We start from the raw sequence: 24860 nt of genomic DNA on the forward strand, positions 1-24860 counted from the left end.
TTAAAGCTAATTTACTCTAATTCACTAAAATGGCATTTAAAACTTCATCTATTCAGTTCTTCAATTAAGACATATTGTAATAATGGAGGAAAGTTGTAAAAATATAGTTATAGCCTTAAAAAGAAGGTTATGGCTTCTCTTCTTATAGCATTAATATGTTACAAATCCTTTTGGTTTTTAAATTACATTTTGAAAATAGTTTTGTAAATGTCTTCTGTTCTTGTGCGTTGAAAGTCACATTTCACCATGAACTTATCACCACGTTGGAAAATCAGTCTCTCCATATAGTGAGATTGAAAAACAAAATATATGAGCGAAATACTCTTTAAATTTGTGCATTTGCTTAACTACTTGATTGTTAACAATGTTTATACATGTATAGAGGTAAATATTGCTTTTACTTTAACCTTAGGAGAATAAATATATTGATATGTATTAATATGGTATATGAATTTTTATATTGCATTGCAGTCTTAAATGAAATGAAACTTTCTGCAAAAAACGCAAAATCTCAAATAAAAAACAAACTGCAAGAAATTTATTGACTCTTGTAGCTAATTTTAACCTTTTAGCTAATCTAACTTTAACAAAATTTTTTCGAAAATCACTGATTTTCTAATTTGTTAAAACTCCATATTGATTATTATACCTACCAGGATATATTTCTTGAAATTTAGCAGTTTTTTTACTGTATAAAGCCAGTTGTTTGCTTGTTTTGCCTTAAACTTCTTTGTATATCTAAAGTCTAAGTGAATCAAAAACATTTAATGACTATTTTTATAACAGTCTACGCTTTCCATTCAATTTTTGATGCCTGAATGTCGAATACGATTTGAAACAATTTTTTCAATGTATTTGGTAATGACAAATTTTCTGTTTACAACTTTTGCACTTTTGTGTCCATTATGTTATATGATTGCATGCATGCTATGTAATTTATTAAATATTTTTTAATTACTGCTTGTTAGCTTTTTTGACATTTGCAATAACAATTATGTTTTTTCAGAATACTTGGTTAACCTTAATACTGAAGGTTATGTATTTTTTTACCATAATGTTGAGGTGAGTAATCCATTAATTTTTGCTTTACTTATTATCCATTACTAAAAATCTTTGAAGCTCATTTTAATTTTTTATTTAAAGAATTAAAAATTGGCAAAATTGTTTTGTTATTTTATTATTATTATATTGAAGAAAATTTAAATTTAACTAATTGCCGCCATTTTTCTATTTAAAGAAAAAATGCAAGACCAAAATCTGCATTAGTTTAAGGTTAACCCATATCAAATTTGAAAATTGTTTATTAGCGTATAAAAAATTTATGACAATAGCCTACAAATAGCTAGACAATTATTCTTTTAATATATTTATTTCATATATTGTTATACTATTATAATTGTATGTTATAATGCAATACATGATACTCTAGAAGCTTATAAAATTGTCCTGATTATTATGTTTTGTAGAGGTGCACAACCTACAACCCAGGTGCGAAATGTGTCCTTCAAATAGTATATATACAACTCCCTGCTTTGCACCCAAAATAAAAAATAGTTTAAAAATTGCTTAAGAAAGTTTTGCATTTGTATAAAAATAACTTTTTAATGAATTGAGAAAAAACATCAAAATTAAAACAAGTTAACCCTGATTTTATTCAAAAATTAGATTTTTTAAATAAAATCTGTTTAAAGTTTTTTTAAAAAAAAAAAGCTTTTTTTAAACTTTATTTAAAAATTTATTTTAAAGCTTTTAAAAAAATTGTTTATATATCTGGAATTTTTCAAGCAAGTCAGAAAATTTTTACTGACAATTATAAAATTATTTTATCCAAATAATAGTTACAAATGCAAAATGTAATTTTTAATAATTATTTACCATTTTTTATTGTTTTGTTAATAATAGTTAAAAAAGTTTGAAATGTAAAGTATGCAAATGTTTACATAATTTTAAAGAATGTTATTTTATTCAACATAATACAAAATTGAATGAAATTGGTCAAATAATTCATGAGAATTTTAAGAAATTGTATATTTAAAATTAATTTTCTCAGGAACTGTTGGACAGATTTCATTCAAATTTTATATTTTGCTTTATAAAATTACTTTCTTGAAAATAATGTAAAAATTTTTAAACTTTACAACAAATAATAATAATAACAACTAATTATAAAAAGTAATATTTTTTTCTTTCTTGGGATTATTTTTGGTTAAACGAATTTTCTAATTGTGTGTAAAAAGAAATTCGATTTATTCAAAAATTCCCACAAAATTATGAAATATGCAAAAAGTAGAATCAACGCAGGAGGACCACTGTTTTGACCCAATCATTGGACAGCATTTCCCTGATTGCAACTACCCTTATATTTTGAAGGTCAGAAATCCACATTCGTCAGAGAAAGTTGTTTGTTCCAAGAAAATACATTTTTGTGTCTGATTTTGTAATTGAAAATATCATCTGCACAAATTAATCGCTATATTTGAGGTTACCCCCTTGAATCATTAAGATTAAGTGCAAATATGTGAATGCCTGATCATTAGATAGAGTTATTCTGAGTGTTGTTTTTTTTTTAATTTTATTTTATTCATTTTACTTCAGGTGGATATAATAGAGAATATATATAATAGAGACTATAATAGTTAGATATAATGGAGAGTAGATATAATAGACACTATAATAGAGAATGAATGGAAACCATAATGTTTGACCTATCAAAATAAAATCTCTAAATGTATTCTGGTTTAAATTTTACCAACTTTTTGCTTCATTTTTTTTTTCGCTATTATAATACAAAACTATAATAAGTACATTGACGGTAAATAAATCAGATTTGTCTTTTATTTAATATCTAACTCTTAATTTATTTTAGCTAAAACTTTTAAAAATATTATCTGTGTACCTCATGCTATTAAAAATCATTTCATCTAAATTTTCATATATTTTATAGGGATTTAGAACCACTGTCCAATTGATGAAAGCTGAAAATACGAGTATTGGAGATGAATCAATAGAAAAACTTAGAGTTTTAGCAATACAGCTTTATGACTCATATTTGGGACCAGACGTGAGTTGAGTTTACATGAATTGAAATGATTTTTTCTATTAATAAAATAATTTGTGTTTCAATTTTTTATATATGTTATTATTTTAATAAGAAACTAATATTAAGAGCATGAATTGAAATGATTTTTTACAATTTCTAATTAAGTATGTCTATTAATTTAATAATTTGTGTTTCATTTTTTATATTTTGTTATTTCTTTAATAAGAAACTAATATTAAGATCTGTATTAAAATTTATTAAGTTCTGTCAATATTTAATATATACTTTCCTGTTTAACTATATTTTTAAGGGTTATAACGATTATTTTATGTGTATTTTTAAGGTTTCTTCAAAAATAACTCTAGATGAAAATATACTTAAGAAGCTAAGATCTAGATTAAAGACTGAAACTATCAATGAAAACTGCTTTGATGAAGTTCAAGAGAAGGTAAACAAAAACATGCTTGAAATTGATTTCATAAATCAATGCATTAATGATACTTTTTCTGCTATTTAAATAATATTATATGAAAAAGGTTGTAATGGTGGACATTTTTATTTTGTTCTAATATCAATACAGGAAAGCAGAAATCAAACATTTTCTTTTTTTATTTTAGCTCTTTATTTTTATAAAACAAATTGTAGGCGATCTCCAGATAAGTTTTTTTCTTCCTAATGAAAGATAAATCTTTACTATTTTTAAAAATCGTGCTTCACACTTGAAAAAAATGCATCTTTTGTTGTTAACATGTTGAAAACTGACTATTAAAAATTAATGTATACTTTTCACTATTATTCAAAATGAAAAAAAAAAAGGTCAATATGTCTATTACAATTTTTATTCCTTTTATAACTATTTTAACATTAAATATGAGTATTTGCTTGAAATGTGTGATTAAATATGTAAAATAAATGAACGATAATTTCATATGCTGTTATGAATTGTTGTTATAACCGATTTTAACTACCTTTCATAATTATATTAACATTAAATATGAATATTTGTTTGAAATGTATGATTAAATATGTAAAATAATTAAGCAACAATTTCATCTGTTATAAATTGTTATAACAGATTTTTACTGTCTTTGTATCATAAATTAAACGTTGCTCTTAGCTGTCTGATATTTTATGAATCTGTTAAAAGATTTTGTAAAAAAAAACTATTTAAATTTTTTATAGGTGTATGAATCTTTAGAAAATGAATTTTATCTGTCTGGCTTTAAAGATTCTACATTGTACATAAAATTACTCGCTGAATTAGATTTATTGCATGAATCAAGCTCCAGTGGAGATTTAGGTTAGTTCCAAATATTATCATTTTCTAAAATTGTTCAGAAATACATATCTATTTTAAAATATTATTTTTCTTTTTAATATTATTCATCACAATAACTTATATATATGATCCTTCTACTACTTTTATTTGAGATTTAAGCAGAAATAGTGTCCTAAGACTTTTGTACTAAAGTGAAGGTTCCAATTTTTCTGGTTTTAATGGTTCTCATAAATTTAATTGTTGAAATTTACTATTGCATTTTGTATCCATCTAAATTACAATAAGTTTGTATTTAGTGCCTGAGAAACTTTTCTATCCTAGTTCTTTCTTTTTTAAAAATCTGTCATTAGAAACAATATTTAAACATTAAAAGTTTTTAAAGTTATTGTTGTAATACAAAGTAACTTGTTTAAAACGGACTCAAATCATCAGGATTTTTTCAATGATATAAAATTGAATTGCATAGATGAGAGTAAATCGCAAAAAAAACAGTGTTAGCAATAAAACTATACTTATGTTTGGAAATATTTTTAAATCTGATTTGCTATTAAATTAAATGTAAAATAATTTATTCTACTTTTATTACTCTTACAAAATTTATTAGATTGAACTATTTACATAGTTTACTTCTACAAGTTTCATATTATATAGGATTTTTATCCAAAATTATGCAAACATGTTTGTAAAATAAAAAAATTCAGTAGACTTTTGATAATTTGTATTGTGTATTGTCTGAGATGCAAAAATGCAAGTCATCCCTCTCAAAACACTGTTTTTTTTTCATCTGCTTTTTAAATAATTGTAAAACTAATTATAACAAACTAAAAATAACCTTAAATTTCTTTTCATTTTATGCTATCATTTATATTATTAAACTCCTATTCTGTATTTTTTTTAAATAAAATTTATCAAAATTTAACAAATCTAATTGACTGGAATCTTTATCCCCTTTCAAAGCATTTCTTGATCATCCAATTTAATGAAAAGTCTAATGTATTCAACACATTTTACAAAGAAGAAAAACTGTTAAGGGATTACATAATTAACCATTTTGATATTTATGTTATCTCTGTGGAACAAATAAGAATTTCTAATGTCATAAAAAGTTTTGAATTATTTTAATGAGATTTTTTTGTTGTAGTAAAATAAAATCTACTAATTTAAGGAACTGGAAACAGAAATTTAAGCTGTCAGAATATTTTATTCAGTTTTATGAAATGCAAAATCTGACCAAAATTTCTTTATTACATTCAAAGGCATTATTGTGCCAGAAATTCACACCTTCTTTATAGAGTTAGCATTTGCTAACTAATTGGCTTTGTATCAGTCATTAATCTCACTAAAATCATTTCATGACTTTTTTTTTTATCAAAATTTTAAAATTTCTATATCCAGTTAGCATTGGCCTTGGCACATTCATTCCCCTTAAATTATCAATCTTAATGTGACATTAGTTTATAACTGTAAGTTATAAACTATATTATTATTTGATATTTATGTTATCTCTGTTGAACAAATAAGAATTTCTAATGTCATAAAAAATTTTGAATTATTTTAATGAGATTTTTTTGTTGTAGTAAAATAAAATCTACTAATTTAAGGAATTGGAAGCAGAAATTTAAGCTGTCAGAATATTTTATTCAGTTATATGTAGGACTGGGCTATAAATCGATGTATCGCGACATATCGATTTAACGCCTATATCGGCAAACCGATACAGCAACTTTCATTCCAAGCGATGCATCTGAAAACTGATTTAAGCCGTCGAGTGAAGAAGACGATATAACGATATAGCGATACACGCAAGGACTTTCTCTTACGTTCCGATGCCAACTCGCGCTGTGGAAGACGATATTGTTTCGTTATGTTGAGACGGCCTTGACTGATGAGCGGTAGAATCAGAATCACTTTTGAGACTTTATATCGTTATATCACATGTTCGTTTTTGCACCTTCGCGATTTGAAATCGTTTCTTGTAGATTATTTTCAATGGGATTAACTTCGTGATCGCCGTCGTAACCTTGTTCTGAACGCAATCTATTATTGAAAAGAATTTATAAAGAAAAGTTTCTTCATTAATTAGATAAGTTTTTTATTTATTTTCTGACAAAACTTTTTTTATATTTTTAAATGTGAAAATTATCGGAAATCTAATTTAAGGCACCCATAAGGAATTAAATTACAAAGTAAATAAATTTGTTAGGTTATTTTTTTACTTTCTTTTAATTTATTAAAAACCTTTCGGATAAAACTTCTAATAATTTAATGAGCTTCTATTACTGATTTTAAATTTATAAATCTTGAGTTGTTTTTATTTTTAGAAATAAAGTTAAAACAAAACTTATTTTTTGGACATAAGTCAATAAACTTTATTTGTTCAAAAGAATTTGAAAAGTTTGCGAATTTTATTCATTTCTTTTTTTTTTATCAATTACTACTTCGTTTTATTAGAGAGTAAAATCATTATTTTTTTTTTAATTTTCGTTTTATATTATTAGTTAATTAGCTAAATATATTACCGAATATCACAATTCTTTTGTTTCTATTTTTAAGAATTTAATTAAGAAACTTTGCCTTACTTTGTTTTTCGTTCGTTCATTATTTAATTTAATTTAATTATTTATATGAAATAATAATAAAAATAGTGTTTAAGAAGCATTTTTTTTCTAAAATTTATTTAGCTCTTTGTTTTAAGCATACAAATAATTTTTTAACGAACTTATTTTTTAAATTTTGTTCCTATGCTGTTAGGTAAATATATTGATAAATTTCACTTTTATTTATTTTTTTATTTTTAAACTAAGAAACCTTTTGTTATTTGCGTGATCATTTTTAGAAAATATAACAAAACTTGTGTTTACTTCTTTATTAAGAATTTGAACATTACGATCGAACTTAATAATTCTGTAATTATTTACGCATAATAGTACAAGCAAATATTGATTTGTTAAAAAAAGTTTCTTTTTTTAAAAAAAAAAAAAATATTTTTAACACTTTGTTTTAAGTGTATAATGAATTTCTTAACAAACTTTTTTTTTAATTTTTTAAATTTTCTTTCACTAAATTCAGCTAGATATCTTTATAAAATTCCCTTTTTATTTTTAAACTGAGAAATCTTTCAGAGAACGAAAATTTTAAGAAATTATTACAATTCTTATGTTTACTTTTTAGTTTAAAATTCGAACATTTTTAATTTTAAACTTCGGCTTTTAGTCAATCTAACTTTTATTTTAATTAAAATATATTTTGAAATTTTAAAATCAGCTTTTGTTTAATAACAATATTTTTTTTCATTAAGGGTGTTTTAAGGGTTAACTTAAATTAAGACTGCTTATACCTTATAAACGATAAAGAAGTGCAAATATTTCATTCTGTATCTACACACATTTTTTCAATAAATATTTTAAGTAAGATTTGTACATCTTTGTCAATTTATTTAATATCTTTCTTTAGCAAAACATATATATTTTCAAATTTATAAATTGATTTAAATCAATATGCGTATGAAGTCTTGATAGTGTAACGTAACAGTGTGACAACTGAGCTAAAAGCATCAATTCCTCGAGAGGTAATGCTAAAATGATGTTGCTTGAGAGACACACACGAGAAGTGATGTTCTTTTTTTTTTGTTGTTGAAGAAGAGAGTTTTTTGCTGAGAGATATTTCGTTTGGGTAATATTTTGTGATTTTTCGTGTGAATGTTTAAATAAATTGTTTGATACAACTCACGTCTTATTTCTGGTTGTTGTGACACAACAGAATTTTACTGGTGGCAGCGGCGGGATATAGTAAGAGTAGTTGATTTAAGGTAGTCAGTGATTGTATATGTAGTTTTTTATCAGTTGTAAATTATGGCTTTTCTTAATAAAGCGAAAAAAGTGGATTTGATAGAATTGGCCGACGAATTAGGTGAATCTGTTCCACCTCAAGCAAATGTTTGTGAAATTAAAAAAATAATTCAAACTAGTAAACATTATGAGGTTGAGGATGTAAAGATGTGTTTGACTCGTATAACGGAGGAGAGAATTAGGCGAGAAGAACTTGAAAGACAAGAACGGCGAGAAGAACTTGAAAGAGAAAGACAAGAACGGCGAGAAGAACTTGAAAGACAAGAACGGCGAGAAGAACTTGAACGGCAACATCAATTGGAATTGCGTAAACTCGAATTAGAAGCAAATTCTCAAATTCAGCACCAAAACAGACCGGTATCAGGTGAAACAAATCATAAAATACAGATTTTACAAATAACACCAAAATTTAATGAAGGTAAAGATGAAATGTCGTTGTATCTGATAAATTTTGAACGTCGAGCAGAAATTGCACAAATTCCTAAAGATGAATGGGTGCCTTATCTATTGAGCGTAGTACCACCCGACATTTCAAATATGTTGGCGAGAGAGTCTCCTAAGGATGCCAATAACTACGACTTTGTAAAAGAATTGATTCTTAAACAATATAAGCTTAATGCAGAGGAACTCAAACAAAATTTTTATCGACATTTTAAATCACCTGAAAAATCCTGGCGAAATTTTGCACAAGAATTAAATTGCTATTTTAGCGAATGGGTTTCGGAAGTAAAAATTACCACTTTCGATGATCTTAAGAGTTTGATGGTTACCGAGCAAATGAAACGTCATGTACCAAATGACATGAGAGATCATTTTCTTGAAGATTGGATGGAATTGAATTCTTATTCCAAATTAGCCGGAAAATTGGACGACTATGAAAGTTTAAAAAACAGTTTCAAGGAAAAGTCTGTGTCTTATAATCGAAGTAACCAAGATGATTCTTGGCGATCTCTAAACCAAAGTGATACCAGAACTGAAGAAAAGTTGACTTGGCAGAAAAATAATGTTAAAGAAAATGTTCGCGAAAGAGAATTTGAAAGAAGAAGACAGCTTAGATGCTATGAATGTGGTTCTTATGATCATCTACGCCCTCAATGTCCCAAGGCGAAAACAAATTCTGAAACTGTGGCTTCGCTTCACGTTTCGGAATCTAGGTTTCCTGATATAATGACACCATACACGAGCATTGGCGTGGTAAATGGCGTTGGCATTTCAATACTACGAGACACTGGCGCAACCTTGGATTTAATTCCTAGGAGATTTGTAAAACCTGAAATGTACACGGGTGAATCTGTTTGGATAAAAACTCCAATACAGGAAGAATCATTTTGTTTTCCATTAGCCGTAGTTGAATTAAACTGTAAGTTAGGAAAAGTGGTTACTAAGGCAGCTGTATTAGGTGATTCTCTTGATAAAGGGTATTATTTATTGGGTAACAAAACGGCTGCTCTATTGGACAATTCGTTTGAAGTCCCAATGATAAGTGCTGTAATGACTCGAAAACAAGAAAATATGAATGAAAGGAGGGAAGTAGAAAATAAAGATAATGTACAGCTCGGTATAGTCGATTCCAATGAACACATCGTTACTTCTGATCAAACGGCGAAAAACGATGACTTACTCACTGAAAAGATTCGTGACTCCAATTTTCCTGTTTATTTTAATATTTATTTTCCTGTTTATTTTCCTTTACTGTTTTATTTTCCTATATACCGATAAACAAAACAGTTTTATGTCAACCGATATAGATCAGTTTTGACAAGATTTTATGTATGTTTTTTTGCCATTTCCTACTTTTGCAAAGAAAACTCTGTGGAAGGGAGGAGTTAGACTGTAACGTAACAGTGTGACAACTGAGCTAAAAGCATCAATTCCTCGAGAGGTAATGCTAAAATGATGTTGCTTGAGAGACACACACGAGAAGTGATGTTCTTTTTTTTTTGTTGTTGAAGAAGAGAGTTTTTTGCTGAGAGATATTGCGTTTGGGTAATATTTTGTGATTTTTCGTGTGAATGTTTAAATAAATTGTTTGATACAACTCACGTCTTATTTCTGGTTGTTGTGACACAACAATAGAAATCTGACTTTCTGTGCCTTAAAGTAAATGAAATTCAAAAATACTATATCGCGATACATCGCTATATCGCGATGCAAAACTGACGATATATCACAATATATAATTTCTAATATCGCCCAGTCCTAGTTATATGAAATACAAAATCTGACCAAAATTTCTTTATTACATTCAAAGGCATTATTGTGCCGGAAATTCGCACCTTCTTTATAGAATTAGCATTTGCTAACTAATTGGCTTTGTATCAGTCATTAATCTCACTAAAATCATTTCATGACTTTTTTTTTTATCAAAATTTTAAAATTTCTATATCCAGTTAGCATTGGCCTTGGCACATTCATTCCCCTTAAATTATCAATCTTAATGTGACATTAGTTTATAACTGTAAGTTATAAACTAATGTCACATTAGGATTCACGGTAATATTGCTTACTTAAAATCATTCTATACAATGAAACTTGAAATGATGAGGTCTCTTGATTTCTTAAGCATAATTTTTAGAAACATGAGTCTAAAAAGACAGACATTAAAATTTACAAGTAGTTGAATATACATACATGATAAACTAAGACTCGTATACACAGCAGGAATTCAATGACGTATTTAAAGTAATTCAAAAAATTATCTTATTGAATTGTTGAAGTTGCAAACTTTACAGAAAAATGTTTTTACTGAAGTTTATAATATTTCAAAGTTTTTATTAATAAACACTAATTCAAACAAATTATAATTCATTAAAAGAAAGTTTGATTTCTTAGTAAATGAATTTTTTTTTAAAATTAAGTGCAACACTGTTGAATAAATGAGAAAAGAGACGACAGACTAAGAATATTATATAAAGCAAGTATTCAATAATTTATTTAAAATTATTCAACAAATTACAATTTTGAATTCTTGAATTTACAAATATTACAGAAAAATGTTTTAACTGAGGCTTATAATATTTCAAAATTTTTGTTAATAAGCGCTGTTATTAACAAATCATGATTTATTAAAATATTGAGGGAAAAAAACGTTTGATTGTTATTGAATAAAAAAAATTTTTAAGAAAATAAAGTATATTTTTATCATACTAACTCATTGCTTATTAAACAAATCATTCAGTCAGCCCTTCAATGTACTAAATGGCTTTTAAAAATGTAGTTATCATGCATTGCATGACTAAAAAGGTGTTATATGTTCTATTATAAAAATCATGAATTTTTTTTTTATATCTACAGATCAGAAGTTCTAGCTGTTCTGTAGTGTGTGGTTCTTGGAACACTACTGCCCACAGTAATAGAGTAACACTAAACATATAAAATAACACTAAACAGACCATAGCTGGTCCAAAAACCAGTTATTGTATTGTAAAGTGTTGGTTCATTTAGGGTTAAGTCTATCATTGTGTCAAACTACAAAATTTCACTAACATATTTTACTTTTGTCATGTTTCATTATTTAGAGAAATACCTTTCCAAAATTTATCCTTTTATTTTTATCAATCGAAGATCAATTAGAATCGCTCAAAAATATGTATTCCATTTTTCATTATTATCATCATCTTTTGTAGAACAACAACACAGGTCAGCATAACTCAGCATTTTGTTAAGATGGGAACATTACTCATTTTAATAGTCATGTGTAATTCTAATAATTTATCTAAAAATGATCTTATGATGACGATGCAAATCTAATGCATAGTTAACAGCCATTAAATTTTTTTTAATTCCATTGCCATTTAAGTAATTTAAACAATTTGATTGTTTTCAGATAGTTTGTCATCTTCAAAATCTGAGGAAGAAGAAAAGGTAATAAAATTCTACTTTAAAAATAAAATATTTTTTTCCTCACCTATTTAGTTTACTAGTTTTAATATTCACTGCTACATTTGAAGTTTATCTGTGTGATAGTGTATCCATGCCAAGGTCTGCATTTTTTCCAGACTATGGGAAAAAAATTTTAAAAAATTGACAAAAGTAAAGAACTAAAAAAGATAAATCTAATCATTTGATAATAAGTATTATACAAAAATAAATTTAATACATTACCAAAAAGTTTCTCTCTTCTATTTTTAAAAAAAATAGCTATTTTTATATCTACTTAGCATTCTGTGGAATTTTATAATATATAAATCATATTATTTAGGAATTAGTTTGAGTATTCATATTTAACTGCATTTGATAAAGATAATATGCTGTTAAGAATTCAGTATGTGATTTGCAGAAGTGTAAATGTCTTGTATGTAATTTAGTACTGTAAAAAATGCAAAATTCTGTTTTGGCTTTCTGATTTTGGTGTGTCCGGAAAACGAGTCAAGTAAACTAACATCATATCAAGTAAACTAACATCATATCATCAAAGTAAACTAACATCATATCATGAATTATTCAATAAAAAATGACAAGCCAATGATAAATAACATATATTGATATATATGTATATGTTTTAATCTTGCTATTTTTAGTTTACCTAGAGGAAACGAAGGAAATAAAAATATGACCACTGAAGCCGACGTCTTCAGGGGGTACCTGCTCCGGTAGTCATAAAACAAAACCATTTCTAATTGAAGGAGAAGCAAATGCCTAAATTAACTCCCTCAGTACCTCAATGGTTTTTGTGACATTAAGTCACAGCCTAATTTCTAAATATCCCGTTTTATTAATCAAAATACTTATTTTTCGGCTTAATTTATAATTTTTGATACAGTTTTTATTGTCTTCATCTTTTTTCTTCTCGCCCCTTAACGCGTTAGCGCAATGAGGACATTTTCCCCAGGAAGCTCCTTGCACATTCCTCAGACACTCCTTTTCTTGGAAAAAAAAGCTGTCGGCGACCTTTGATGTCAACACATGTTTTTAGTTACGGTACGGTCGCCGTTAGTATTTAATTCTGAATAAAAACTGTATCAAAAATTATAAATTAAGCCGAAAAATAAGTATTTTGATTAATAAAACGGGATATTTAGAAAAGAACATTCCATTTTCTACAGGTATTTTTGGGAGCATTCCGTTAGTTGTTGATCACATTAGGCGAGTGGAACTGGAGACAGCCAAATTATTAGCCAAACCATCAGGATGCATGGGATTCGAGATTCCCATTTTTTTGAACTGAAAGTTCCCATTATTTTTAGAACCAAGGAAGAAAACAAAACAAGGCCATTTCGAAGGAAAAAATCACTGCTGAGCCGGACCGCCAAGAGCACCCATGGGGGGGTGGAAGAAAAGAATGTCTAACATCTCCGTCTCTCAAAAAGAGGAGGGGTAAAAGAATGAAGAATAAAAAATCCCTGTTAAGGGTTCGTGCGTTTGTTTTGACAACTAAATTTCGAATGTGTCCGCTCCCAGAAAATGGGCGGTATTTAAAGAAATAGCTAGAAGTGGAAGTTAAACTTCCTAAAAAGCCAAAAAAATCGAGCTTAAGGAGCGAACTGAACTGAGTTAACTAACCCCTTAAATTTTAGCAGAATTAAATACTAACGGCGACCATACCGTAACTAAAAACATGTGTTGACATCAAAGGTCGCCGACAGCTTTTTTTTCCAAGAAAAGGAGTGTCTGAGGAATGTGCAAGGAGCTTCCTGGGGAAAATGTCCTCATTGCGCTAACGCGTTAAGGGGCGAGAAGAAAAAAGATGAAGACAATAAAAACTGTATCAAAAATTATAAATTAAGCCGAAAAATAAGTATTTTGATTAATAAAACGGGATATTTAGAAATTAGGCTGTGACTTAATGTCACAGTTTTGTATAGAAGTCCAGGAAAAAACATGAAATACAAATAACCAATTTAGAAAAGTTTGAGTTTCTTTTCTTCCCCCTCAATTAGAAATGGATTTGTTTTATGGCTACCGGGGCCGGTACCCCCTGAAGACGTCGGCTTCGGTGGTCATATATTTATTTTTATTTCCTTCATTTCCTTTATTGCTACATTTTTTTTAATTTCTGCTCCTTTTTAGCGTGTTTTTTTTCAAAGAAATTTTATCTATTTAGAATTAAAAATATTTTTGTTTTCTTTTAGTATTTAGTTTACCTAGTTTATTTTTATGTAATATTAAATATTACATCTAGCACTAGTTTATTATCTTCAATAAGATATAGAGAAGGCTGTATCCCCATCCTTTATATAGAGTTATTGATCGTTTGCTATTGATTATATAGAGCTTTTGATTGTTTGTTTTTTTCAGGGATCAGATTTTTTTTTTTTTTTTTTCAGATTTTTTATGTAGATCAAAAATTTTATCAAATGGCGGAGTGAAAATTGTCAGTTTAGTCATTAATAAACAACAGAGCACTTAATATATTTCTATTGTGATAATAATTTGTTTTGCCTGACTGTAGCTATGTTAGTTTTAATGTGACTTTTTACTTCTTTTTTACAGTTTAACTGTGATACTGTTGTCCCAACTGATGAAGAAATGCTGAATGAGTTTTTAACCACCGAAATTTCTCAGTGTGATTATGTATTTCCAGAAATGTCGTCAGGCCCATTATCAGAGGATGTAAAAGAACTTGGTTTGTTAGTTGCAGAAGTGCACAGTACTGGTAAATATGTGAGCATATGAATTTTAGTATGTTTGTATGCATTTAATTTACTTTGAATTATTCTTTATCGCATTGCAAAATCACCAAGTCCCTGAGAAATTGAATTTTCAAAAAAGTACTGTATATAAACCAGGTATCTGTCTTAGACTTTTTTATTTATTATTATTATTACTAGCCGCCTTTGGCGAACAGCTTAGTCTCTTTTCATAATTATCTTGTACAAGATCTAAATAAGAATGGTCACCAAACCGGTGTCACTGCACAACTGTGCAGCGAATTCACAACAACCGGATTCACAGCACATATTGTAATTCTTTTACCCCTCTTTCAATCCTAACACTTTAATTAGTTTCAAAAATACATTAACCAATTGTTTTGACAGTCTTGTCGTTGCTTGTGCGTACTTTGGTTTCAATTATAACTATTTTTAAGAGATATTCACGATATTATCAAAATTCTTTATGTATTAAATTTTAGTAAATTAATGTTTGTTCAACGGTGACTGGGTGGCGCAGTTGGTTTGTCGTCGACCTTCTGAGCCCAAATCTGCGGGTTCAATTCCTGGGCCAGACACCGGATTTTCGGGATGCAGAAAATCCTCAGTGGCCATGTCGTATGATTATGCGGCATGTAAAAAATCCCTGGAGTGCCTTATTGGCTCTTGGCATTTCCGGCAAAATTAAATTCCTATTGCACTTTAGCATCCAAATAGAGTCTCGGTGCTGCCATCTAGTGTGGCAGAAACTAGACGTCCAAATTAACATAGCCAACAGTATCTCACCCATTGTAGTGGTCCTGAAAGAGTAGATACCACTTCTGAAGAATGCACTAGGTCTGCTCATCGGGAAGACTGATTGTGCAGCTCATTGGAAATTAAAAAAATTTTGTTCAACAGTCATTGAATCACACAAACCTTCATGAGTCTGGGACATTTCAGCCTAGTATGCAGCAGAATAATTAAAATTATTTCCGTCTGTGTTGTGAGATAAGATGGAAAACTCATCTGAATGCTCCATTACGTACTGTACTACTTCCTCACACACTTCTAGAGAAATAACTTGAATATCGTATAATATATATGCTATTGCTCGAAAATGAATGCTCACAAATAATTGATTTGACAGTTTGTAACATTATAATCCATGTTTGAAATTTCTACTACCATTATAGCAAGGATCAAAAATAAATCTAAGTAATTGCTTCAAGAAAAAGTTTTTATTTAATCAATGTATAAAATTATTCTAATTAATAACTTTTCAACACTTCTTAAACTATTGTTCAAGGCAACCTAACTAAATGAATAATAACTATGTTGCCAATAGATAAAGAGACACCCAAGTTTATGGTGCCATATAAGATAAATGTGTGTGTGTATACAGTGGTGGCCAAAAGTGTGGACATTTTTTGAAAGTTTCATGTTTTTCAACTTTGGGTGCTTGTAGAATATATTAATTTTCACTTAAATACAAACGTTTATATATCAAATTGAAGGTAATTTAATGTAGAATTTAATAATAAATACAGTATTACAATATCTGTATTAATATGTTCTACAAGCACACAAAGTTGAAAAACATGAAACTTTCAAAAAATGTCCACACTTTTGGCCACCACTGTGTATATATATATATATGTCTTATTATTCGAACTCACCTCATGAGTACATAATATAACAACTTCAATACTCCTCGACAGCTGTACTTTAAATTGAAAATTTAGTAACATTTTGGAAAACTATCTTTTCATTTAAATTATACTAGTTTCTTCCCCTATTATTTTGTTGTATTTACGTATAATTATCTGAATTAAAATTGCTCTAAAAATGTTGACTTCATAACTTTAACATATTTAATATTTTAAAACTTTTTTTAATGTAATTAAATAAAATGTGAAAAATATTTATTTTGCTTTTTATTGTATTTTTTTCATTGGTGTACAATTTTTTTTCACTGGAAAAAGGTCATTTTTTCATTTTAATTTTTTTTTTAAATTTCTAATGCTAAATGCTTTAAATGTTTTTGAATTAGGTATTACTCATCATGCTGGGCGAACATTTGCAGTCTATGCGATTTCCGTGATTCACTATGGGTTAGATGGATCCGAAGAGAAATGGTTTGTGGTTCGTCGATATAGTGAATTTTATGATTTCCATGAAGCTATTACAAATAAGGTTAAAACTTTTCCCCATATTTTATTTTATTTAATATTTTTAGTAGTTTTATAAAATAATTTTACAAAATGATATGAAACACTGTTATACAAAAAACCACTTTCAGTTTTTAAACAGCTTCTAACCAAGAATTAAATAAACTAAAACTTAAAAAATTAAAGCATCATTTGACACATATGCATTTTTTATTGATTTGCATGCTGTAATGGCTAGATTTTTAAGTTGATTAAAAATATTTTTGTCTAAAGTTTTTTTTTTTTTTTTAATATCTTGAATTATGTATACAAAATTAAATCCTGCCTGATTCCAATATTAATTCATGTGCTCATATGGTTTATAAAAACTGTTAAGAATTTTGTTGCATCTTGATGTTTGTAAACCAATCTATCTACTTGTCACTTGATTAAAAAAAAAAAAAAATATGTATTATTTTGAGTTTATTTTGTTTTTCATGTTAATTTTAATATTTTCAGTGTGTTATAATGGTTTAAGTGTAAACAAATAATTGATTGAAAATTTTTAATTTCTGAATAAAATTTTAAAAATTAAAATCTCACGTAAATTACAAATAATTCATCATTAGAAAATTTTTATTCATTATAAAGGAGATATATAAATGAAAAAAGTAGAAATAAATTTTAACTCAATCGAGTTATTAACTATTTGAACCTATTTAACATTCTCTGTAATACCTAGCTTTTTCTAAAATATTTTTGACTCTTTTTAAAGTTTAATGAAACAGGGTAAACTCACATTTTGTTTAAATTAGATGCTAGTTGAACTTGCTAATAATGAGCCCTGATATAATGAAAGCCTGGATTTAATGAAAAAAATTTGAAATATTTGTTTGGTACATCGTCTATTAGAGTATAGCTCGCTTTTATTGGACAAACCTCTGTTTTAGTGAGCAATATTGTTATGATTCATAAAATTACTTTGTAATTTCACTTTTACAGTTCAGTTAATCTCTTCTTAGAAAAGTTTCTTTTTAATGTTTTTTGGGTCAAAAATTTCCTTTTTGGAGTTGAAAATGATTTTTGGGCCATTAATCTCATCCGAAGTACAATAATACAACAATGAAACAGTTCAAAGCAAATTATCTAACTTTATTTTACTGAAATAAAAAATTTAATTGTTATTTATAATTTAGTATGTATGAACGAACTTCATTTTTTCACGAGCCCATTTCTTAGGAATACTCAGTTGTAACAAGCTAATATTGTAATTCCTTCACACTCGTAATAAGTAAGTTTTACTATATAACATTTTTGACCTTCAAACTATTTGTTTAAATTTCAAACTGAATTAAAGTTTAAATAGGTATGCTCTTTTTGTAGAAAAGCTATTAAATAATTTTCATTTTAATTTTGTTTTGTTGTAAATTTTTGTATTTTGTTTCTTAAAAATACATCAAATTTTCAGAAAAAAGAAAAAACTTCTTTATATGAATAGTGTATGGTTGAACTCTCAATAATCACTTGCTAAGTTAAGTTTACAAGATCTTCTAAAATTCTTTTGTTTAAAGAATTTTTAAAGTGGCTCATAAATGTTTGGTTTCATTGAAAATTTTAATTTAAATTCTGATCTCTGCAATTGGAGATTTGTGGTAATCTATATATATTGAATTAAGCAAGAATAAAATATTTTTTAAAGCTGAAGTTCTGTTCTTGTGTCTAGCGAAATCTGATTCCTTTGTAAGTAGATTGCACACCTAGGATATGTGTGTTTATAACCTAGTTTGTACCTGTACACCAAGTATACAGTTATTAATATAATGATATTAGCTGTTAATAACTAGAAAAAATATGTATATTTAATAAATTTGATTTTGTTTTAGTATCCTGTTTTATCATCCTTTAATTTTCCATCCAAAAAGCCATTTAATAACCTAACAAGACAGTTGATGGAGAAGCGTCGCTACATGCTAAATGAATTCATGCAGTTTATTCTATCAAATGAAATTCTAGCTGTTTGCGATGGCTTAAAACTTATGGTATACAATTTTCTACAACCTAATATGCCTGAAAAGGGAAAGAAGTCATTCATCCGCAGTGTAAGTGTTGATAATTTAACAATCTAAAAGATAACAAAATTATAGTTCTTAGACCCTTACAATTTAGATTATCAACTCACCTAAATTTACAAAACAAATATATTATTAAGAGATCATATTTGAGCTTCTTGTTTTATAATTTAACTTTTTTAACCTTAACAGCAAAACAACTTGCGCCCCCATTGAACCAATATTCACGAATCTTGGCTCAACAAGGGGACAAAGGGCCGATTCTTTTCCGATGTGGGCCCTATATAGAATTGTCCGATTCACCCGAAATTTTACTCCCACATTCCAACCAATATTTGTTTCATACTGAATTGTCAGATTCGCCGATCTTTTATAATTATTATTCAATCAATATAAACGCTATCTATATAGGACCCTATATGGGCCAATATTGCCACTACGTAAGCCCAATGTTAAAAAATCTAGGCATCCCAATATTGGTCCCTCAGAGCGTGTTCATATAGGACCCATATTGAGCCCAATTTGAGCCCAACTCCAGCCAAGGTATAATTGTTGCTAGGAAAGTATTTTCATCTTTTTCAAAATTAAATATTTTGTATTGATTTTTATTTTAATATTTTTTAATAGTGTAAAACTTGATTAAAATACTCATACCAAAATGGATTATTCATTTGCTGATATCTAAATTCCAACAGTTTAATTTCAAGTATGGGAATTTAATTTCTAAAATTTAATTGCAGTTAATATTTCTTGGAATTTTTAATGCTTATACTAATAAAAAATCTTCAAGGAAATATTTATTTTATTTAAATTTAAAGAATTATTTTGTATAAAAATTACAAATATGGCATTTCAATTTCTAAATTTTAATGGTGATCAATAATTAAAGGTGATATTTTAAATTTTTTATAGTCTGATGGCTTATCTTTGAAAAGTATATATTTTATATTTGACTTAAATTTATAGAATTACTTAGTATGAACATTACAAATATAGCAGTTTAATTTATAAATTTCTAAAGGCAGTAAATATCACCTAAAATTGAAGACCTGTAGAATTAAAAGTGATATTTCACAATTTTTTATGTCATGGTCCATCTTAGAAAAAATATAAAGTTTATATTTGATACAAATTTAAATTTAAGGAATTAATTTGTATGAAAATTACAAATATAACAGTTTAATTTCCAAATTATAATGATAGAAAACATTTCTCAAAATTAAAAATCTGTTTAATTAAAAGTGATTTTTTGCATTTTTTAATTTAAAAATAAACAGTTTATTGTAATGATCCGGTGTAGGTTTTCTCTTGCATGTAAATCTGTATAGTGTTGGCATTTCTCTACAGCCAATCATGACTTAAGCTGAATCAAAGTTCTTGTTGTTTATAATCATTTAGAGTAGGAAAATTTATTTAAGAATTACATTTATTGGAGGAATAAAATTTTTATCAATAAATTATTCTCAGCTTTACATATATATTTTATTAATATTTTTTTATTTTTAGGTGGGCACATTTGTGACTCCTATAAAGACTTCAGTTAAATCAGTAGGGCAGTTTGCTCGTTTAGTGCCTGATACTTTCCTTGAACTGAAGGATGGTTTTAAGAAAGCTTTCCTAAAGAATAGCATCATGGATAATTCATCTGAAGAAAACCCAACAATCCCTAAAGATACACGTGTTAGTGCATATAATTTTTCCTTGTATGTTTTTTGCAAGTCAATCTCCAATTTATGCCATTAACAAACAAAAATGTTGTGCCCTTTGTAATATGGTGCAGAACTTTAAAAAAAAGCATTTCAAATCCTTTTTAAATTTTAGATTATGTAAAAATTTAATTTCAATCGCACTTCGCATTGCTTTAAAAAAAATGCATTGAATAAGAATCTGCAACGTATGTAAAAAATTTTAAGTTCACATGACTTGATAACTTCTAAAATGTTCCTTCGTTTGTTTTAAAGTTTAACAGTGTAAGTTTATATTATATTTAGATGTTTTCCATTGCTTTATTATATTTAGATTTTTTCCTTTACATATCGCCAATTTGTGAGAAATGATAATTAAAAACACCCATTAGCAAATCACACTACAATATGAATAGACATTCAGTTCCATTTTTAGATCAATCTAATAAAAATGTGAAAAAGTTATGAGGCCTACAATTAGCGAATGAAGCTGTGGTTATTTAAAATAGATAAAGATTTTTACCCTGTAACTTATATTTTATTATTTTTCATGACTTTGGTGCTCTTCTACTTCTAAAACAAAGCTGCTTCTAGTGACAGATGTCCCTTCTTGCCCTCCGCTAGCTTTGCCACTGGTGTAAGGTCTAGAGCTAGTTTTTTTCAAAAATTCTCTGATTCAAAAAGAGTTTACAGCAGAGTTACAGAGTAAACAGCAATATTGCAAAAGAGAATGAATGAATGAGCTGCCACTCCTAGTTAACTCATGATAGTCATAATTTGCAACAAACAAGCAAATTTTCCTGCAAGGCGCCTCTGTTTAAGGGGTTAAAAAGCTATTGTATCTTTAATACATATTATGTAACCTATACTATTATATTTCATATCACTTGAAACATCTATTACTACAATATCAGTAGTACCTATTACCAAATTAATTAAGCACCATTGGCATCAACAAGGGCAATTTTTTAGAATTGCCCTAAACAAATATGTAACTTTTCCTCATTAATTTTGCTACCATTATGTAATTTGTATTTCAATTAGCATTCATTTATAAACTATTACATTTTGTAGAAATATGTTTCAAATGCACTACCAGGGGTCTGTCTAGGTTTTTCTGAAAGGTACCTATTTTGTGAAAATTTAGACATAATTTGTGAAAAATTAAAAATTATATTACAAAATCAATACAAAAACATGGTAAAAATATAGATTTATCGTTTCTTAAGGGATACAAAAATAACATTTTAAGAAAAAGTATTTTGTGAAACTACCGTTTTTCCTAAAGTTGAATTTGTGAAACTACCGTTTCACCTAAAATTGAATTTGTGAAGGTACCGCTAAACGGTAGTAAATTTGGCCTGGATAGACCCCTGACTACCAAAACCAAACATGTAGTTTCAGATAACTTTAAGAATACTGATTAAGTGATGTAGCCCTGGCATGCCATCCACAATGATCATTGAGCTTAGCAGCTGAAATAACGAATAAAAAATAATTAAGCATTAAAGAAAAGGGAATAAACTCTTTTTTTTTTATTAAAAAGAGCTGTAAGCTAACAAACATAGATATTATCTTTTAAATATTTGAATGAACAGAATCGTTAGTGGTTTATTTATAACAATGGCTAATTCTAACCCAGGGAGAAAATTCATTTAAGTCTCTCCTGAACAGATAAGTTGAAAGTTTTAAAGACCGGAAGCTAAAATTACCCTTTTCACATGCTATCCGAAATTCAGGACAATGGTTCTGGAATCAATCGTTTATTAATTTTTTTCACTATTATGGATTCGTTTATTTAATCCTAAAATTTTTAAAGAAAACTATTTTTTTCTTTGTTTTATCCAATAATTATTCTTCATAGAACTTCTGTCATTTTATTAACAGGGCTCTATGTATTTCTTAGAATCATTTATGAGTTAAAACAGCTGCTATTTAGTAGAATCATTTATGATTTCAATGACAGGGATCAACAACAAAAAATATCGCTTATTAAAATTAGTTGAAAGATTACTAGATTCTATTTTCTACTAATTTGGTCAATTAATAAGCATTTTTTTTAATTATTATTTTGTGAAATGTAAAATGCTCAATGATTTATTGTTTTATTTTTGAATAGGCAGATGATATACCATTTAGAATTATTCTACTTCTTATGGATGAGGTTTTTAACTTGAGGAACAAAGACCTGTGGTTCCGTAGGCGAATAATGACTTTATTACGTCAAATTATCAAAACTATGCAAGGAGGTGCCATTAATAGGTAAATTTTTATAATTTATATTTTCTTCTCTTAACATTTATGCATTGATTCAATTAAAGCTTGTTCAAATGAAATAGGTGTTCATAAAACCTTCTATCGATTGCATAATTATGAAAATTATTAACTTTTAATTGAAAGAACAGCACAATATATTAGTGTAAACAAAAACTTTATTCTCTATATTTTCCCCACTTTAACTTTTTAATTTAAAAAAACTTAAAAAGTAATAGTTATAAATGTAGTAATAATCAATAATTGTTCCTTGTGGGTTTTTTTTATTTGATTTTGTTTTTGATAAGTCTTGTTTTCATTCGTCTCTTTTTCTTCCATACTTTAATGCGGAAATAATCAACACTGTTGCAAAAGATATGAAATATTTTTCAAAACTACCTACTCTTGTTGGTATACACTAGTGATTCATCAAAGTGATCTATAACAGCATGGAAAAAAAATTCTGTTCATGTTAAAAGTAAATTTTTTCCATTGCATATTGATATTATAAATACTTAAAACCTTCATCTTTAAAGATCAAAAGGAAAGAGCAGTTTGTGTCCATTTATCACAAAGAAATGACAATTTGATCATCATTAGTTGTATTTTGAGGATTACTAAATTTTTCTTATCAATAACATGGAAAATCGGTTTGCTACGAGAGTGAAGATGGGCCGTGCTTGTCGGAAAGTTTCTGCATGCCTTGAAATTTGTTTTTTCTTAGAATCAGCTTTTATGAACATTAATCTTTCTTCCCCCTTAATCTTCATTTATATACAATATTAAAGCTAGTTATTTTAAAATAAATTATTGTTAAATGTGTTACGGTAAATAAAGTTAGACTGTATACCTAAAATATCAAAAGGTTTTATCCTATTTTTTTTCTTTTAGGAAAATTAAAGAATATGTGCAAGGCCTGACTAGTACATCTCAAATTGCTGAATGGTTGAAAACTATATGGTAATATTTACTAAAAAACTAGTAGCCATTTGCAAAAATCGTAGCATTCATAATTTTCTTCCTAAAAACATGTTATTTATCTTACAGCCAAAGTATATGGCCTGATGGACATCTTAGAAATCCAGCTGCTGAAAGAGATTACAGTACAAAAATGCGAACCCGTATTGTAACGAAAATGGCCATGATTAGTGCCATTCCTGGTAATTCTCCTAAATCATTTATTTACTGTACCAAAATAAATTGTTTAGTATTTTTACCAATGCAGGGATACAACAACTGTTCTAATATTCCACAAAAGAAAGTGTTTTTCACAAAATTGCCAAATTGGTTTTAAAATCAATATTTTTCACAAAATAGATTTTTGATGGAAAAAAAATTGTATTTGTTTAAACATGCTCAATGGTTACTCTTAGGTTTAATATGTATTTTTCTAAATTATTTATGTTAGGTAGTTATGTTCTACTAACTTTTAAAACTATAAAATTAACTAAAGTATAGAATAAAAAGTTTATTTTCTGTACTTCCTGCTATGTATTAGAATTTAATAATTTAGTTTTAAACCTCTGATTTTTAAATTATACCAATTTGTTACCTTCTTATCGAGGGTTAATCCAAAATAACTTATTTGGTAACAGATTTCGCACAAAGATCCAAAACCTTAAAAAAGAAAATTTAAACTGAACCTCAAAAATTAACCCTTTATTAAAAACCAAGCCCCAAAAATTACTCTTGTTAACTACAAATGAACCTTTAACAAAGGTATAAATTTTGATAATGATCATTTCAAAAAGCGATTTTTGTATTATGCATAAATAATGTTCAATTTTATTTTTATGCTTATATTTCAAAAGTTAATTTTCATTTACATGGAAATATCTATTCTTGTGTGAATTATTCATAAAACTGTATTTAAAACTACCAAAAAAACTTGCAGTAAAAATATGTGATGTCTTCTAACAATCGTCAAATTAGTTTGTTTCAGATTTTCAGTATTTAAATGTTTATAA

The 24860-nt window shown here is 27.3% G+C and overlaps 1 protein-coding gene across 3 annotated transcripts in view; it reads left to right on the top strand.

Annotated features, from left to right (window-relative positions):
* Positions 1-24860, top strand: part of LOC107438879 (sorting nexin-13) — a 45741-nt gene that overhangs the window by 18265 nt on the left and 2616 nt on the right. For all 3 annotated transcript variants that reach the window (XM_043038850.3, XM_087157601.1, XM_043038852.3), the window contains exons 13-24: positions 1007-1062; positions 2945-3061; positions 3384-3488; positions 4223-4340; positions 11994-12031; positions 14600-14762; positions 16790-16932; positions 18770-18985; positions 20462-20635; positions 22760-22902; positions 23785-23853; positions 23941-24053. In XM_043038850.3, coding sequence (XP_042894784.2) covers positions 1007-1062; positions 2945-3061; positions 3384-3488; positions 4223-4340; positions 11994-12031; positions 14600-14762; positions 16790-16932; positions 18770-18985; positions 20462-20635; positions 22760-22902; positions 23785-23853; positions 23941-24053 — 1455 coding nt within the window. The remainder of the gene's footprint in view (positions 1-1006; positions 1063-2944; positions 3062-3383; positions 3489-4222; positions 4341-11993; positions 12032-14599; positions 14763-16789; positions 16933-18769; positions 18986-20461; positions 20636-22759; positions 22903-23784; positions 23854-23940; positions 24054-24860) is intronic.

Source organism: Parasteatoda tepidariorum, chromosome 2, assembly GCF_982258835.1.
Source record: "Parasteatoda tepidariorum strain Cologne lab strain chromosome 2, Ptep-v5.0, whole genome shotgun sequence".
In the NCBI taxonomy this organism is placed as follows: Eukaryota; Metazoa; Arthropoda; class Arachnida; order Araneae; family Theridiidae; genus Parasteatoda; species Parasteatoda tepidariorum.